At 30.2% G+C, this 19,834-nt stretch overlaps 4 protein-coding genes across 4 annotated transcripts; 2 read left to right on the forward strand and 2 right to left on the reverse strand.

Moving 5' to 3' along the window:
* Positions 1 to 1,560: 1,560 nt before the first annotated feature.
* On the forward strand, positions 1,561 to 2,796 carry HELRODRAFT_73874 (hypothetical protein; the record flags this gene model as incomplete). Its single annotated transcript, XM_009014103.1, has 1 exon — positions 1,561 to 2,796. The coding sequence occupies one exon, from the start codon at positions 1,561 to 1,563 to the stop codon at positions 2,794 to 2,796; it is 1,236 nt and encodes a 411-aa protein (XP_009012351.1).
* Positions 2,797 to 3,002: 206 nt separating this feature from the next.
* On the reverse strand, positions 3,003 to 8,065 carry HELRODRAFT_156424 (hypothetical protein; the record flags this gene model as incomplete). The annotated part of the gene is made up of 12 exons (XM_009014104.1): positions 3,003 to 3,134; positions 3,384 to 3,608; positions 4,078 to 4,266; positions 4,604 to 4,718; positions 4,787 to 4,889; positions 5,484 to 5,562; positions 5,671 to 5,901; positions 6,335 to 6,445; positions 6,541 to 6,734; positions 7,449 to 7,473; positions 7,800 to 7,887; positions 7,944 to 8,065. 12 exons carry the CDS (start codon positions 8,063 to 8,065, stop codon positions 3,003 to 3,005), a joined length of 1,614 nt encoding a protein of 537 aa, XP_009012352.1.
* A 6,109-nt stretch (positions 8,066 to 14,174) lies between these two features.
* HELRODRAFT_73501 (hypothetical protein) lies at positions 14,175 to 14,387 on the forward strand (the record flags this gene model as incomplete). Its single annotated transcript, XM_009014105.1, has 1 exon — positions 14,175 to 14,387. One exon carries the CDS (start codon positions 14,175 to 14,177, stop codon positions 14,385 to 14,387), a length of 213 nt encoding a protein of 70 aa, XP_009012353.1.
* Positions 14,388 to 15,070: 683 nt separating this feature from the next.
* Positions 15,071 to 17,713, reverse strand: HELRODRAFT_168222 (hypothetical protein; the record flags this gene model as incomplete). The annotated part of the gene is made up of 4 exons (XM_009014106.1): positions 15,071 to 15,091; positions 15,784 to 15,827; positions 16,670 to 17,140; positions 17,629 to 17,713. 4 exons carry the CDS (start codon positions 17,711 to 17,713, stop codon positions 15,071 to 15,073), a joined length of 621 nt encoding a protein of 206 aa, XP_009012354.1.
* Between the last annotated feature and the right edge of the window lie 2,121 nt (positions 17,714 to 19,834).

The raw sequence follows: 19,834 nt of genomic DNA on the forward strand, positions 1-19,834 counted from the left end.
ATAAATCTAAGATCTCTTACTATTCTTTCTATACTATTCTTTCTATCAATATTGACTTACAAACATTTGTTTTTTCTCACTTAACTTAAGTAATCTTGATTTGATTTTAGCATGTCTTTAAAAATTGGCAATATTTTTGTCGTTCAAATTTTTTTCCTAATTAATGTTCAAATGTCAATTTAATTTAATCTCCTATGTATCAGATATTTTAACTATTGTGGCTTACTGCTCTTAAACTGATCGTTTTGTCATATTTGCCTTTTTTTAGTTTCTGGTAAATACTCTAGTTTTTGGCCTGCTCTTGGCTTGCTTCTTTTGTAATTATCTTCTTTCTTCTACAACTATATCTCTGTTACTTATGAAGCCGAGAGCGTATCTCAGGACCCATCTGTTTGCAGTAGTCGATCGAGTGATTGCGATGGGAATGCTTAAAATTTAATAGTCTAGCCACTCAATACCTAATTAAATTTTACGTTAGTACTTAGAATACAGAAAGTCTTTGCACTAAAAAAATTTTTAATTTCCGTTGACGAATCTGGCATTTTCGTAAAGAAATCTTTGTTCACTTATACGTTTTTTAAAGAACTGAAATCATATTTTGTTAAATATATACTTAGAATACATAATGTATAAATTAAACAGGATAGATTCATTCAATATTAACATGACATGGTTTAAAGTGATTCAGTAACATAGGGTCTGCGTGAGAACCCCTGCCAGTTAAGTGTACTAGTATCCTAACTCTCCAAGTTTGATCTTGAAACTGTTGGTTGATTCCACAGAGACCGTCTCATCACTCAGCTCATTCGAAACGATTACCAACATGCTGATAAAGAGTCTTTGTTTTATTTGTTTTTCTTCTTTTCTGAACAGCTTGTTTTTTGACCTCAAAATCCCTTTCTACTCTCCAGTTGAAAAAATCTGGTAAATGGTGTTTCTTCATTTCCGGACCAGTCTTTGACCATCTTTGTTGCTCTCTCAGCGGAGACCAACCTAGATTTTGATTTACGTTCTCTTTCTAATAAATTTCAAAATTTTTATTTTTAACTAAGCTACATAAAAATAGCAAATGCGGACGCAGGATAATAACGAAATAATGTATCATGCTATTTTCATTGATGTGCATGTTCATTCACTATTAAGCACTATTAAACAATTATGAACGCAGCTCTTTACTCTAAATACAATTATTGATCTGGCAAATCTGGCAAGCTTCACACCCGAACACGATCGTCATCCCGTCCACGCTTTCGTCAGAAGTTCTCCGTGTTGCGTCAATCAACGCTTGAGTTGGTGAGTTTTTATTTGTGTGATTTTATTAGGATATGACATGTCAGTCGACTTCTTTTTCTTTAGAGACTAAAAAAATTTTTATTTCAATCTAATGATAAATTTAAACTATAAGACATGTAATGGACCTACCAATTATTACAACCCATTAAGTAAAAGTTAACCATATCAAACAGTCAAATAGCTTAGTTAATTATTATGATCCCTTTTAGTGTATAGTCATATTCATCATATAAATACTTAAAATAATTTATTACAGGTAAACTAAATATGACTGAGACAAATGACACTGTGGAATGCAATGACAGCAAAATAAATGACTCCTCAGCAAATGATGAGGACATTGTTAACCCGTGGGATGTCAGGAGTAGTTCAGCTGCAGGAGTAGATTACGATAAGTTGATAAAAAGATTTGGGTCTTCTAAACTGGATGCAGATCTACTTGAAAGGTTTCAAAAAGTTACTGGCAAACCTGTCCATCATTTGTTAAAAAGAGGAATCTTTTTTTCACATAGAGATCTAAATGTCATATTAGATAGGCACGAGAAAAGGCAACCATTTTTTTTATATACTGGTAGGGGACCTTCATCAGAATCTATGCATCTTGGTCATTTGATCCCATTCATTTTGACGAAATGGCTGCAAGAGACATTTGATGTACCATTGATCATTCAACTGACTGATGATGAGAAATTCTTGTGGAAAGATCTTTCTATTGAAGAAGCCAACAGGCTGGCCTATGAAAATGCTAAAGATATCATAGCTTGTGGTTTTGATGAGAGCAAGACTTTCATATTCTCTGATATTGACTATATTGGTCAGAGCTCTGATTTCTACAAAGTGATTTGCAGAATTCAAAAATCAGTCACATTCAACCAAGCTAGAGGAATATTTGGTTTCTCTGATACAGATTGCATTGGAAAAATAAGTTTTCCAGCTATTCAAGCTGCTACATCATTTAGCGCTAGTTTCCCATTCATTTTCAACAAAAGGTCCGACATACCATGTTTGATTCCTTGTGCCATAGATCAAGATCCATACTTCAGAATGACAAGAGATGTCGCCCCACGTCTTAATTATCAGAAGCCAGCTCTGATTCATTCAACATTCATTCCATCATTGCAAGGGGCTCAAACAAAAATGAGTGGAAGCGATCCTAATTCGTCAATTTATCTCACTGATACAGCTAAACAAATAAAAACTAAAATAAATAAATATGCTTTTTCTGGTGGTGGAGACAGTGTTGAAGAACACAAATTAAAAGGAGGCAATTGTGAAATAGATGTTTCTTACCAATATTTAAAATATTTTTTAGAGGATGATAAACGCCTGTCAGAAATTTACAGAACATACACTAGTGGAGAATTGTTAACAGGTCATTTGAAAAAGGAGTTAATAGATTTAGTTCAAGTTATTGTTGAAAACCATCAGAAGAAAAGAAAAGAAGTATCAGATGATGTAGTTAAACGATTTATGACACCAAGAAAATTAAATTTTTCCTTTTGAAGCTAATTAGTAAATTTCATTAAATCTATAAATTTCATTGAATCTATAAATCCATAACGTTTAAAAATGGCAATAAATCTAATAGGACAACTTTATGTAATTTATTTTTAAATGTTATACATTTAAAATTTTTGCCAGTGTGTAAACAGAAATTTTAAAAAATAATTTTGTGTTTGAAAGTTTAATTGAATTTAAAATGTTGAAATTCAATTCTTGTTTGTTGTTTTCGCATTTTTGGCCATACTATTTGCAAAAGCCAAATTTCTTATGTTTGAGACACATTGAGATGCTGCTTCTTGCAGTTCTTCATCAGACGAACCAATGAGCTTTAGAAGTGGCTGAAAAATTATATTTAATTACTATATTTAATTACTTAAGTAATGTACCATTCCTTTATTCACTAATGTCAGAATTAAATTACGCATGGTGAATTAACAATTCACTCTTGCGTCATCCAACTAACTCATTATTAATAAAAAGACAAAATTTTTGGTGTGCTACAGATGGGTTAAAAAGTGTCTTATGAGATGGATTAGGTGGTCCACAATAAACTGTAATAAATTGGTTTTGCCTTGTATGCGTCTAACCTTGACACAACCTTCGGCATGCATTCTTATGATGTTATCTGGATCCAGCGACAGTTGGTATAGTGCCTGTGCAGCAGCTTTATGAATCCTATAATCGTCTGTATCCAAATATCTAACTAGGTGCACAACCACATCCTCTTTTCCAAAAACTTCTCTGTTGTTTCCAAATCTGCAACACTGAGCTATGGCTTGCGAAAGATTGGCTTGCAGTGTGTTGGTGTTAGGCTGGTGTTGCTAGGTGTTTCAATAAGTTATGTTTTTCAGTCACATATAAAGCAAAATGTAACATGTATATATATACTTATATATATATGTATGAACAATGTGGTTTTTTGGCGCCCGAATGTGTTTGTTGGTTTGGTGCGCTTGTTGTATGGAGACATGCTGATAAAACATTGTATAAACTGGTTTTTTATGCATGCTAGTGGAATGTTATGTGAATGGGTTTTATGTCAATAGTATGGCGAGAGTATAGTGAGTATATTTGAGAGTGAATGGTTGCTCGTGTGAATTAATATATAAAAATTTTGGACAATTGTTAAGGGAGACAGACAGACAGACAGTGGGTTAGTTTTTCGGGCAGTTTTTTCGAAGTTAGTTTTCGAGTTATATATATATATATATATACAGCATTGTATGAATATATATATATATATATATATATATATATATATATATATATATCCAAACTTACAGCACAGAGTATTTTTGATAGTAAGTAGCAGACTTTAAATTCTGTCAATATACCAATGTTTTCTTCATCTTGCACAACATTTGCTATAGTAGCACACACCGACGCCAAAACGTTTACATTGTTGGACTTCAACAACTTTACCAGTATTTCCAAACCACTGACCAAACTTCTGACCATGTATCCTGAATCCTAAGTAAGTGTTTCGCATAAAATTTGAAATGCGGAAGCGTAGGCAAGGCGGAGTTTTGGTACTGAAGCCCCCCACAAGAAAAAATATAGCTAACGTTTAGAGGATAAAATGAGGGAAATTTCTATATAAATTTGATAAAATTTGGACTTAAAAAAAACTAGTTCAGACCGCCACAACAATAAAACCGTTAAATATTGCATAAAACCACTGGTCATAATACCGAAATCGGTTAAAAATTGTTTTCGAACATGAACTGAAACTTAGATGAATTTTCCAACCACATCTTCTCGATGTTTTTTAAAAGTATTGAATATGAAAATTTTAATACACGCTTACCTGAGCAGTTTTGATACAGGGACAAATAGCTACCGCAGCTGAAGCCTTTACTTCATCATTTGGATGCGTTAACAGTGACCAGAGCAGTCGCACTCCATCGTTTTCTATAATTATGCTGATCATATGGTAATTTAAATAAATATTTTTTTTATGAGTTTCATCTGAATTATCTGAATGTCATACTTGATAAGAGATGGCTCTTCAGCACATTGAGCTAGTGCATAGTTCACTAATATAAGGACCAATGGAATTGTATTGGATTGTAATGACAGCAGAGCGTGCAAACCTGTATTTAATATGTTGGATGTTTTAGTAATATATATCAGAATATTATAGATTATTGACAAATTTATTTTTTGTGTTTGTTGATAGGAGGTAATAGATGTTTATGTTGTGTGATAAATCTGGTTCAATTTGGAGATACATAATTATTATAGGAAACGATTTTTGCCTCATTAACAACAACTTCAAAAATAATTTGAAGCATGTATTTCATAAATGTGAGCCTTTCAAGCGCATGCAAAATTTCGTTTCATGAGAAGTTGTAACGGGTTTAAAAACGAGCGTAATGCGTGACAAATTGATTTCTTTAAGTTAGCAACTATGAGTTTGCGTTGAGATTGATAGAACGGTAATGGTCTCAGATGGGACAACTAGGAGTGCATTTTCAGCATAGTGGCAAAGATAAAAGCAGCTATTAGTTTTAGTAAGTTATGCAGCTTACTTTAAAAGTGGTAAATAATTGTGAATGCTATGATTGACGACGAAGAATAATGCATTCAACCAGCTAATTTATTAAATGCTTGTTATGCTTTGAGTGGTTCGGACGTTAATTGAACAATCGGTAAAACGAAATAGGGTAAAATGCAGTCAAACAAACCTCTGTTTTTACTAAACTCTAGTCTGTTGGCCGGCACTTTTAAAATTTCTATAAAAGCGTTAAGAACGTTGAGAAGTATCTGTACCGTTAAAAATTGTTGTATTTCTTTATGATTTTAAATAATAACGCTATCTTCTAATCAACATCATTTATATCAATAAAAAAGCAATCCTATCTTAAAATTTACCTTGATACTTTTACTTTTCATCATAGGTATAAGAATCTCACTTATACCAAGTTTAGATACCACTTTAACGTTTTCAGGAGAGAGTAGCAATTTCGATATAGCTCCAGTGACAGATTTTATAATAGGCAATAAAGTGTTATCATCAAGTGAACAATTGTCCAAAATTTTCTTCATTAACACGAGACCTTTCTCTTTAAAAACTTCATGTCGAATTCGTTCGTCTTCCGAGGCCTGGTTTGTAAGAAGATACTTGTTTGACAAAACAATATACATAACAAGTACAAGTTTTTTCCAAATTACGATGTGGTTGCCGTGCAAAAATCTCATTAGCAATTATAATATTAATACATATTTATAGCTACTAACATTCCGTAAGACTTTCACAATCAAATTACATTAGAGTCAAGAATGTACAATTGTTGGATTCAAAATAGTACACTGCTGTTATAGAAAATAATAACAAATAAAATACAAACATAGCATAGTTGTTTTTTCATTTTATTTTATTTTATTTGGTTTTTGCAAGCCATATTCTAATAAATTACGATAAAATTCTGAATTCTGCAAAAACATAAAAAGTAAACGGATGAGACTGAAAGTAAAGCAGCTAAACATAGGTATCAACAAAAATTGTTCAACAAATTAATTTAATTGATTTATTCACCCTGTAAAAAACTTTGCACACTCTTTCAGACAATAATCCGTCATTGTAATTCAAGGCATGTACTAACAAAGGAATCATATTTTCCGATAAAATGGAAGACCTGTATAACTGCTGTCAATTTCAATTTTAAATAGTATTATTAAACTATGAAACATTTAGATAAGAAGTAGATTATACAACGAAAAATTCAAAATCTTGAAAAAAACCTCTTTTGCAAATTCACCGATAATTTTGACGACAGATTGCAAAAACACCACATCAGTTGATTTAAGATGTCTTGAAAGATAAGGTAAAATGTTGCACAGTTGCATTGCTTTTCTGGTCCTCCGACTGTTCGACAAAACTGAGAGTACTATGGCCCCACTTTTTGCCAATGCAATACTTCTTTTCCATTGTTTGTCTAAAAAACTGTAAATTGGACCAGACGTCAGTTTGGCGAGCTGCTTTGGTGGTAGCTTAATGAAAAAAATGATTATTATTTAGAATGTTTTCATTTAGTAATTAAAATTAAAAAAATTGTTTATAATCTTCAATCGGAGTTCAAAATAAATAATCATTTCAAATTGCGTTTAACCATGTCAGAAAATAAAACTGAAAGAGCAAGGCAATGCATTCTTTCCTTCACAACGTTATTATTACTATAAATCTGCCCATATGCACACCGTGCAATTATTATTTTATTCTGATCTTTTTGAAATATTCATAATAAATAAATGAATAAACAAAAATTAAAATTAAAAAAGCAATCAAGAAATAAAACACTTTTAAATGTGATAAGATGCAATAATTTTAAATAAAAAGGGAGAATTGTACATATCTTAGATGAAAATCTTAAAGGTCAATTACACTCTTTCAGAAGATTTAACAACACGCCACAAACATCGTATATGAGTACATGCTAAATGACGCATCACACACGAAGCATGTGATAGGCGGGGATCTTTTTGTCATATACGAACCCGGTTACTGCGAAACAGCACCAGGCGACCTTAACCACTAGGCCATCACGCCGCCCCCCATAGTGTGAACAAGTTTTTTTTCAATTTTTTCTTTTTCACTCAATGGTGACGTTAAATAAAACAATTTTTTATTGAAGATTTGTTTTCCTGAACACTGGGCGTCGTGATGGCATATTGGTGCTGTTTGCAGTGCGTGCGGTAATCGCTTACGATTCGAATATGACAAAAAGATCCCCGCCCGCCTATCACAGGCTTCGTGTGTCATGCGTCGTTTTGTGTAATAAACCTTTAACCTTTTATTTAAATTGTCTCTAGACATTATTAACTTAAAAAAGCATGGCCGAAAGTTATTAAAATGATGGAACTTAATTTACTCACCGATGAATAAAACTTTTGGCTGTTCCCGATAATAAAATCTTTTCTTGTTACAAATGTATCCAAAAAACTAACCTAAAAAAAACTTTGAAACTCAGAGACACGCAATTGTGAATAAAATATTAACGGACTAATTTAAAAATTCCGTTTTTCTGCCTAATAAGTGATCTGGCTTTTGCAGTTTTTGCTACAGCACCAAGACATTCTGCGGCAAGACACCTTTAAAATATTTGTAGAGTAAAAATATCAAGAGTTATAAACATTAATACACTAACCGAATAGGTACACTTATGTTGTTTAGAAGTTCAATGAGAATTTCCACACCTCCAAAATTTATTATGCACTGCCATATAGGCTGATAACGAGAAATGGCTATAAGAATTTTTAATGATGCCATTTGGCATTCAAAATCATTCAACTGAAAATTGAAATGGTTAATTTCAATTTCAAAAAATATGTATTTGTATTTGGTTTTAAATGATTCTCGTTACAAAACATGAATTATTTTTATTGAAAGTCGTTGAAACTTGTCAGTAATTCAAGTTTCTGAACAACTTAATAAATTGATATTTATAAATTATATAGGAGGATATTATCGAGAAATGAAATGTTTATGAACAACTAATCAAAATTAAAAATACGGCAAAATAATAATTAAGGACCTCAAGTATATTGACAAGTACTTCTACCCCATTAGCCTCAACAATAGAAATGGCAACATTTTCATGAGTAAGATTGAGATCCAATAAAGAACATAAACCAATAAGTGTTGGAGCATGATCACCTGTTTTTATAAACTGGAACATATTTTGTATGTGCCAATAACCTGCAAACTTCAGGTCTCTCGGTTTAACATTGTAATTGTAAATAGTTTTTTCTTGAGGTCCGTCTCTATCAGAGTCATCATCAGGGTCACTTTCTTCAGTTGAACTTTCGCCCAACCAAACTTCAAGTTCATCACTGGAGATTGAATAATCAACATGTAAAAAGAAAACATTTTTATTTGCAACATAAAGGCACAATTTATATATCATTAGAATTGCATTTTATTTAAAACTTGTTTTTATGTTTTAAACACAACTGACGATAATATAATTTTCAAAAGTGGTAAAAATAAAAAATTTATCACGTATAATAATTTTGAAGCAAAAAATGCGTGAACTAAAGTTGTGAACAAAATCTGGCAAAATGATATTCAAGCCAAAAAAATAATATATTTTTCTATTTAACTTGTTTCGTTTTGTAGTATGCTAAAAATTGACTATTTTATACAGTATATTTTATATTATATAATATCCTATTGTTCAGAAATATAAAGAAATATAACAGAAGTTTGATAATCTGCGCATGCAATCACAATATTAAATGGAAAGGATATAAAACAGTAGCGGTTAGTTAGTAATTAACAGTAGCGATACCTTTATAATATAAGAGCTGAACTTTGATCGCTTGACGAACCAAGTTTTGAACTTATGATAATCAATATAGAGGAGAGAATGAAAAAAATTATTAAAAAATTGTTTCAAAGTTTTGAACTTAATTCAATTCAATATATTTATTTGATCTAAACAAAACAGACAAAATTTGTGATCGGGAGACCCGGAAGAAGAAAATAAATTCTTGTAGTGGACCACCCTGGACAAGATTATCATCATCGTAAGGATAACGTAAAATAAAAATGAATAAATTATCCAGGATATACTAACATTAAATAAAATGAAGGTTCAATCAATATATAACAAAAATTAAAAAATTATTGAAAAACTTTTTCAAAGAGATTATTGAACCGCATCGCTTTATGTTCTTCGCTTTTGAAACTCCACCTCCAACGCCTTTGTTAAGTTGGAGTGTCTCGACGTAGGTTGGTTCAATCGCATCTAAAGACAATTTTGGTGAGTGTTTCTTTTCTGTACATTCGTCTTCATTTTTATCACATTTGGACTCAACGTACAATGCATTAGAAGTTTTTTTCATTTGTTTTACTGATTCTTCAGACCTTGAACTCATTTGCACGGCCATTTTTAAATTAGCTTTAGAACCAAGAATATGTGAGTCAGCCATGGCCTGAAAATCGTTTAATCAAAGCCGTACTGCTATACTGTAAATGCTATTCGATTGTAGCTACTTACTTAATGACACGATCAAAACAAGTAGGTAACTGAAGTACAAAATGAGTTATACAAACATTAATGAAATTTTTGAGTTGAAATCATGATAAAGAAATAATTATATCATAAATAAATACTTCAGTAAAGTACGCACACAAAAATTTTTAAAAAATAACTACAAACGCTTTGACAAAGAAAAGCTTCAAGAATCAGAATTTGTAAATGGCATATAATATACATATATTAAATAATATATGTATATATATATACAACACGTAAGCATCATTCGAATTGGTTGTTGAATAAGAAAATTACTAACTCTCTCAATGTTCATTTGAAACTGTTCTGAATAATTTTTCAAAAGAAGAATCAAACTGGCAAAGATAGGCCCATTTCTTTGAAAATCTGAATCATTGTTGTTTAAGAATCCATCTCTCTGAAAATCGTAAGCATGTAAATTATTTGCCACCATCATGATTTAATTATCATCTTCATCTTTGTGTTTCAGAAGAAATTAATTACAAAGGCCATAAAATTGTATTCAAAGCTGTAATGACGAAAACTGAATACCCACATTCTTGAATTAATTCATACTTTATATTTTTAATTTTCTTCGAAAACAAATAAATTTTATTTTCTTTACAAAATTCATTCATCCTTTGGGAACAATCATCCAATTTTATACAATTGTCAAAACCATAGGGCAACCTTGGTCTTTTACCTCGCATTCAACCCATTCTTGCACAATTGATAACATTTTGTTTACACAATAACATGAAAAAATATCAGATACAAAAGAATAGTAATATAATATTTACCAATCATACAACGAACCTTATTAATATAAAACCCTGAAGAACTAGCAGTTATAAAAATATTTGTGCCTTCAAAAGTGCAAGCAACAATGTAGGCAATATCACCATTCAATTGTCTCCACAATGGAGCGCGACAGCCGTTTCCGAAAACATATGTAAAGGCTAAAAAATGAAGTTCAACCAAAAACTTCAATAAGTTAAATATTTATAGTAATAAGTATGAAAGAAACAAATAAATGAATACAAAAAGTTTTCAATTAAAAGTGTGCTGCCACGACAAAGTTTTTAAATCAAAATTGAAATTTGATTATAAAGATAGAAGCTCAGTGTCGGAGTAGGAAATTTTTCATCTTACTCCGGCACCCATGCTATAAGAACGTAGGCCTACATCAATTTTTTAAATTTCTTTTTATAAAGGGACCGTTAAAAAAAGCAATCATTGTTAATTATAACCATAAGTTTAGATCTTTTAAACATGTTTGTTTGGAAATAAATAAACTTGGTTAAAAACTATCCCAATTAATTTTTAACTTTCAAAAGAAACTATTTTTCGCATTTTTACGTTAGCAGGCTGCTACTATTCGGAATTTTTTGACAACGCACACCTCAAACAATTTATTACATGCCAGTTGATGCTAGTGTATACAATTATTAGCATCTTTAATTAAATTATTATAGCCTAGGCCACATATATTAAATCTTAATTAAATTATTAATAGAATTAAAATATATGGTCTAGGCCTTCACTGTTAAAGTACACGTACATTTCCTATTGACATTTAGGCTTGTAAACCTTGAAAACATATAATTAACCTCTTCTATTTACCCCTATGCAAAATAAAAGGACCAATTTGATGTTTGAATGCTCCCAGTCGTTTAATTAAACCCCATACTATAATTTTATATACAAATCAACTAGCATTAAATAAGGTAATATTAAAAAAATGAAGAAACTGGTTAATGCTAATTGGTTTTCAACTTCTGATGACGTTTCTTTGATTTCATTAGAGTCACTTATAATACTATTCTGCATTGCCTTGTTAATATTTTCAAATTTTTTAAAACTTCTGGTGAATAATCACATTTTTATTATCAAACAATCAGAAAAGGTCAGAAAAGGCAAAGTTAAAAGAGGATAATAAAATAAATTCCGAATTATGGATCTGTGGTTACGACAGATTTTACGTGACCTTTAATCGACAGGTACTTTAATTAGAGGAAATAGAGCACAATTAAAATCAGCATGGAAAATAAAAAAATGAATAACTCATAATACTATTTAATGTTATTGTTTATTAGGTTATGTACTATCATTTAAAATATTAATTATTGAAAAAATGGTAAGCATGCTTACGAATAAGCCAACTCAATGACTTCAGTATAGGAATATCTTTACAGATCTCAATAATGTGTGCAATCAAATTAAATTGGTTTTCAACTTCCAATGGCGTTACTTTGATTTCACTGGAATACATTAATCAGTTTTATCTTTACAACTTTAAAAACAATTAAAAAAATACTTTGCAATGAATGATAGAGACTCCCTCATTAGATAAATATCAAACTCTTTTAAAATCATGACAAATGCCAAAAATTTATGCTTGTTTGTGATAGTATCAGCTAAAATTAATTATAAATAGAATACCAGTTAAAAATATATATTCAAAATGTTTAAGTCGCATGTATTTTATACCAAATCTTTCATCGTTACAAATAGCAAATTGTAAATATTTTGAAATAGACTGTTCTGGATCGTTTTGATGTTCCACATTGAACTGAGGTCCAAGAATATAACTCAAAGGATCAGGATTAACTATAAGATCAATTTTTTATTAAAAATTTAAATTTTAAAGAATTCAAAGAAAACATACGTTCTAAACAAGCCTTGACTTCTAACATTTCTGTTTTTTTAACCAACTGCAGTAGAAATGCTAAAGCAGAAAAATTGTAAGCTTTAATCTCCATGACTTCCCCATTTTGAATAAATTTTGCAGTCAAATATGATTGATTGCAATCATCGTACTTCTCAAGTTCAAACATATTCTCTTCTCTAAATAAGACGAATAAAAATTAGCCTATGAACTACTTTTTGTTAATGAGGCTGATAATCAAGCAAATTGAGCTTATAAATATTGTTTAAAACATTAACTCATACCTAACAACACATACTTAGAATAACAACTCTCAAAACCACATTAAAGAAACAGTGAATTTGAACTACAGAAATTATTTACAAAATTGTCTTCCAAGTTTTTACTCTAGTATGACCAAACTAAAATCACTTAAATCAAATTAGAAAATTTACATACATAGTAACCGAATGTAAATTCTTTTAAAATAATGATTTAAAAGAATGTTCAAACATTCAAGTCTATAAAAATTAAGTCAAATCTTCATTGAATTGGCAAAATTTAAAAACATTCATTAGATAATGAACACGTTAATTCATTACTAAACGACATGTAAATTTATAAAAAAAAATTATAAAAATTGGCGACTTTCATTATATGTCCTGCATTATTTATTTGAATAAACCTTATTCAATAGTTTAAACTCTAACCAAGCAACTCTTTCAAGCAACTGATTGGTAAGAATGAAATTAATTTGAAATTGTGAACAGAGGATTGTCTATCACATTAGTCCCTTCTCTTTTGTTTCATTTTTGTTTATTAAATTTGTATTAGACCAATTAAAATGAACTTATTTAGATTTTTACTAGATGGTGTTAAACCCTGTGTTTTTATACTGTTTTTTGAAGATAGAAAATAAATGAAAATATTACTTTCGAGCCAATAATTTTAACAGAGTCGACGAAGCAACTGTTGTATTCCATTTCAGACCTCTATGAAAAGGAATGTTGGCCTCGCGCGGGTGATCTTTTTCGAACGTTAGAACAAACTTCGCAATCTTATTCAATATCATTTCATTTATAGGCGTCAGTTCTAACACTCCCGTCCCATTCGGAGCCACCGAAGCCCATTGACTCGCAACAACCAACGTATTCCCCATGATCAAACAAATAAATTCAAACAAGAAACGCTGAAAAGAATCTGAACGGTTAAACGAATTATAAATAAAAACACATTAAAAATTAGGTGATTTCAACACCCATAATATTTTAGCGTTAAATTCAAATGTTTTTTCTACAAACTTCGTTTCAGAGTTTAAAGAATTGAATACCAATAAATTTTTCTGAAACGCGTTTGGCTTTTAAATGAAATAGTATGTTGGTCACAAAATTGTTGATGAGATTATAATTTCAATATTCGTGAAAGTGTCTGACTGCTGTTCAATTTTCCGAAACCAGAAGATTGAAAGCCCGACAGAATGTTAGTATTACTATGAAAATTTCGGATTTGACAAATGCCAAAAAATTTGCGTTTCCGTACTTAGCGCTGTGAATCTAGCTATCTGGCATTTTTTATTTTATTTCAAATTTATTTATTTATTTAATTACATTTTTTATATTAAACTTCATAAATTGCTTAGTTTAGATTAGAATATACAATATAGATAAATTTAATCGCATAATATAATTTTTATAGATTAGGAGAATAATTTTTTGGTCAACATTGCAGCCAACATGAACAAGTTTCAAGAAGGTATTCAAGCTCAGAGACAACTTGTGGAGCAGCTGCGCATAGAGGCTGCAGTGCACAGGATGACGGTTTCTGAATCAATTGCAGAAATAATGAAATTTTGCCAGCAACGTCAAGATGAGGATGTGCTCATGAAAGGATTCCCTAAACAAAATGACAACCCTTTCAAAGAAAAAGGTGGATGTTCCATTATTTGAACGAACAATTCTAAACAATTCTAGTCTAGTCATTTCATATTTTTCAAACGAAATCATAATTCATTTAGACATTACACACTTGTTTCAAGATATCTTTGAACATAATGATGTGAATTTCAGTAAAGATTAACTGATTGTACTTGTTTCTAAATTGTTGAAAACTTTTTAAAAAAAAAGTTGAAGCCTTTGAATGATGTATAGACCACTCTTCACTAATCATTTGGGTCCATATCATATTGCTCATAGACATGTTTGACAGTCATGCCTTGCAGATCAGCTGTAGATACAAATAAATGACAAACAATATAGCATTTGTAAAACACGATATAGCATTAGATTTTTTGTTAGAACTAAGATTTGGACAAGGCATTTAAAATGAAAAATTAAACAAAGAATTAACCTAGCCTGCCAAGCAAAATCTGGCCTGCATCTTTCATGTCATTGTACATGTGAAGTATCTCAATTTTTGTATTTAATTCTTCAACACAGTAACCACTATAGAAATCATAAACCTTGTACATTTAAATTTAATAATAAAAAAAAACATACCTCTTCATTAAATCAGCTATTTCTGAATCTAGAAGACAAATTTTATCTTTAATTGAATGAATTTCATTTTTATAGTTGCTTTTTGATTTTAATTGTGAGGTCTTCTGCATTGTTTATGATATTTAAAAGCTTAATTAAATGAACTTGTCTTTTACCTGGAAATTGTGATTTAATGATTTAATTGTTTAATAATAGTACTGAGATACTAACAGGAGTATGAAAAATACAGACATACTATAAAATAAAATGAGTGGCTATGCAAACATTTCTACTGATATAAAATATGGGAAACTGGTGACAGCAGAGCTGACACAAGTAATTTTTTCAATCTCAATTGATTTTGGAATAAGCCAGCTGTATTGTGTACATATGCTTCCCAAATTATTATTATTATTATAAAATAAAAAAAAATGAAAGACAAAAATGAATTACATTTTCACTGCATTTAGATTTTTTGAATAGATTTAGTTTAGTATATTATTGGATCTGAAAATTATGTCCCAGATAAGTTGGTCAGGGTTTTGCATTTACAAGAAACAGTGTTTCAGAATCTGCCATAACCAGTTTTATAATGCGAAAATTGTATTTAAAAATTATAAAAACCAATTGTATCATAAATTAAATCTTTTCAGACTCTAACATATCAGTCAAACTTAAAAAAATTAAGAAACCGAATCTAACAAAACTATACTTTAATGAATGTCTATCAAAATTAAATTGACAAGAAATCAGATGCAAGATGTAGATATAGATCCTACGCAAGAAATCACCAGCTGCAAATATTTACGAAGAGTTTAGTTGAAAAGTGAACATATATGAAGTTAGTAGGTTCGCAAACTTCGCTAACATTCATTTTATCCGCATTTCTATGTGATAAAAAAGGAGTGGCACCTATTGAATTTAAAATTTCATCTTATATTTATTTATCCTTGACCGTACTTTACCTTAACTGTTTTATAGCTCTATCCTTATGCACGGATTATACTTATCATCTATTTATTTCATGTTAGTATAAATATTAGCATAAATATAATAAATATCTGAAACCCTACGCTACATGTGCAAATTCTTTTTAACTATTCTTCATCGCAGTTATTTCTATCTGAGCGTACTAGTTTTAGTTTCATGAATTCGATCAATTTGACAAGTCTGTATTAGAAAATTTTCTATTAAATTTTATTGGTTTTAAAAATCAGATGTGAAAACCAAACAAATTTTGTCTTGATAAGCCACGAATCGTTAAAATAATTCCATTTAAAATTTTTAACTAGATAAAAATTAAGGAAAGAGAATCTAACTATGCATATATTTATTTCAAAGTAGCTGTTTTCGATTTTTAAAACAATTTGAAAATGTCATTTGTGAACTTTCAAAATACTCACAAACTAATAAACCTAACATTGTGAATAAAAATGGAACTGTTCTTGCACATTGAATTATCTACCATAACAATATATATATAAACATTAGAAAATCATAAATTATGGAATGTAAAATCTTATAACTAAAAAATTAATGTTTTATGAATAAACACCAAAATCAAAATAAAAATGTTTTACCGTTACAATAAAAATCTTTTTTATAGTTCAAGAAGCCATTTTCAGTACATTTTAAAAAGAATTACCTGTGAGTAACATTGTTTGATATATAGACAACAGCAGATGGTGAAATGTTACAATTGTTATTACAAAAACTGTGTTTATTTGAAATTATTGATGGATTAACGGCATTACCTTTGAAAGCTGTATCTACATTTAAAAAATTGGCGTAATTACTACTGCGTCTGTCAGTCCTGGGATTCACAGGCAAATATAAAAATGGCACTTTAATATAAACATTTGAATTATTATTTGTGTTGGAATCTTGAAATTTTACAGCATTCAATGAAGGTTTAAAAGGATTCCATTTATTATTTGTATTTTGATCACTATTTAATTCACTTGAATGGTTGACAACCAGAGATAAATTAGATGAAGCACCTAAGCTAGCCAAATACTCATTAAATGATTTCACAGTGGTTTCTTCTTTAAAACAATATGCAATGTGATTATTTTTCATAGCAGCATCTATATTTTCCTCATCGTCATCAATAAGAAAAATTTCCTCATTAGCAATTTTTATACCATGATTTATATATATTTTTTTTAAGACCAAAGAAATATGTCCTTCTTTACCAGGAAGCTTTTTTTTCAACGAGAGTAGTTCTTTGGTTGTAGATTGGACATAAATTCCACTTGGGTCGCTGAAAATACATATAAATTACAGTTACATTCTTTAACATAACTTCAACTTGATATAAAAACAATTTTTAAAAATTGACAAAATATTAAAATTTAGTCAAAATTTCCCTTTCTTGACTACCTTTTTATAAATACCTTTGATAAAAAGCACTAGGTTTTGGGGATAAAATTAATTCATTCGTTTATTTTATAAAAGCTTATACATGAAGCACTAAATAGGGTAATGGTGAAGGATGTATATTGAAGCTCAATATGCTTTTATTTGTTTAGAGTTTGAAGATTGTTTTCAGAAAGTTTATTGGGAACATTAAGAAATCCTCACTCTACAACAATCCAAGTCAAAATATTGTGATGTTTAGGTGACAAATCTAAAATTTAAAATATCAAATCCATTTCAATTTATAGAGAGAAGAGCTTTAATTAAGGCACATTTCAACTTGCCTGTGTCTAACTTTGGAGTGAGTGGTTTTGGATTCCATACTCTCTATTGAGTACCATGTCAGATATCTTTGCTGCTGCAATGCTTTTAACAGCCATGTAGAGTCCAGCTAATAAGCTGATTTTTCACAAAAGTCTACCAAAAATCTCATTTGAAGTTTAATAATAATAAAATAGAATACTAATATGAGCATTAGTAAAATGCCACTTGCACCACCGTTTTAGAGCCACCTAGCAGCCTATGTATGCAATTTGATAAATGACTTTTCATGAAAATCAGTGAGTCTCAAATAACCTAAATGCAATTTATCCGATGCAGCCCAAAGCTTCTTAAAATTAACAAAACTACTCTGGGGATGACATCTTTACAAATTTCTACATCATTACATTACAGCATTGACACATTCACCTCCAAAAGCCAATAACCCACAAAAATATTTTAGTAACATTTTACAATCAAACATGTATGAAAAAAATGAATGAAGCCAATTCTTAACTTGGACCCCAAGGTTCCCTGCTATTGATGATGATGCTTATAAATAAGTGTAATTTATTTCTATTTAATTCATTTATATTTTATTTATTTTTATTTTTACAACTAACTAGGGATGCACCGGATTTAGATTTTTCAAGTCAGGACGGGGCCGGATTTAAAATTCAAAAACCGGCCGGGGCCGGATTTTAGTTAGAAAAAATACTCACATTTATGGTTATCTACATGTTGAACATCAAAAAATAACACCAAGCAAATATATGAATAAGCTCTGTGATACGCCAAATTCTGTATACAAAGATCAGCTTATAGCATAAAGAAAATCGTCCAGCTCACCTCATTATTAGTGATGTTGTTATTATATTTCATGTATGCTTAGCTTAGCCTTTAACTTATTCAATTGACATAAAATTAATTGAATTCAATATAAATTTTTTTTCTATTTATAACTTTTTTTCTAAATCCGGCTGGGCCATATTTGTCAAAAAGCCGGATTTTGGCCGGGGCCGAACTTCGGTGCATTCCTACAACTAGCTTAGCCGGTCTTAATTTTTAGTTTGACGTGGAAGAGGTAGTCAAGTTCAGGAAGTGAAATTTTTTATAAATAATTTACAATTTTCACCTTAAAACCTGTTTTAACACTTTTGCAACCAGTTCCGTTTGGGTAGAAAATGTAACTATTGCGACCATTACAGATGTATTGGCGAGAATGTAATTAATCAGCTTCACGAACATAGGTCTAGCATATCTGGCAAGTTGTTCAACTGATCCAGCCCACATACCGCTTGTATGAATGGATATAAATGTATTATCAAAATCAAAAGCAATTAATTTTATTTCTTTTTCTTTTAGTAAGTTTAAAAATTCTAATATCATTTCGTTTTCATCCATTTTTTAAAAAGTTTAATTTACTGATTGGACTTAATGTAAAAATACAAAAATGCCAGATGTTACGAACTAGAAGTTACCGAAGATTTGGACCATTGAATTAAGAATACACGTAATGTAATTAAATGTGCAAGCATAAATAAAATTATTAAATATAAATCCATGCATATATCCATGTGTGCAAGGATATAAATTTTTTTCTTTATTATGCGGCTGTCTAACGCAGAACTGCTTACATTTTATTATTTTTCAATAAATTATATTAAAACTTTTTTGCGCAAAAGCTATCCACACCAAAAGACGTACATATTATATATATATACATATATATATATATATATATATATATATATATATGTGTGTGTGTGTGTGTGTGTGTATGTATTGTATATGATAACGATAATGTTGACTTATAAAGCGCCCTGACAAGCGACTGGGGCGACCCTCGAAACAAAAAACATCCTCTGTCAGACGTTTGAAAACGCTTTATCAAAATAAAAAGTTTTTAATGACAACTTGAATGACTGTGTAAAGTTGCAGTTCCTAATCTTTAGCGGAAGCGAAATCCAAACGTGAGGAGCAGGTCGGAATGCACGACCAGCAATAATTTTTGTTGTTTTATGCTGATGGCAGAGCGAAGTTGACGACTGTTTGTGTTACTATGTAGAAGTTTGAAGACGATAACAGCTATTTTAAAAAAAACTCAAAAGTGAAATGGAAGCCAATGGAGGTTCATCAGATTCGACGAGGGCGTTGATGACAGACAATGTATAACGGTGTATCTGAATTGAGTACTACTCTAGCGGCTCTATACCTTATTCTCTGGAGACTTAATTCTT

This window comes from Helobdella robusta (assembly GCF_000326865.2).
Source record: "Helobdella robusta unplaced genomic scaffold HELROscaffold_13, whole genome shotgun sequence".
Lineage (NCBI taxonomy): Eukaryota > Metazoa > Annelida > Clitellata > Rhynchobdellida > Glossiphoniidae > Helobdella > Helobdella robusta.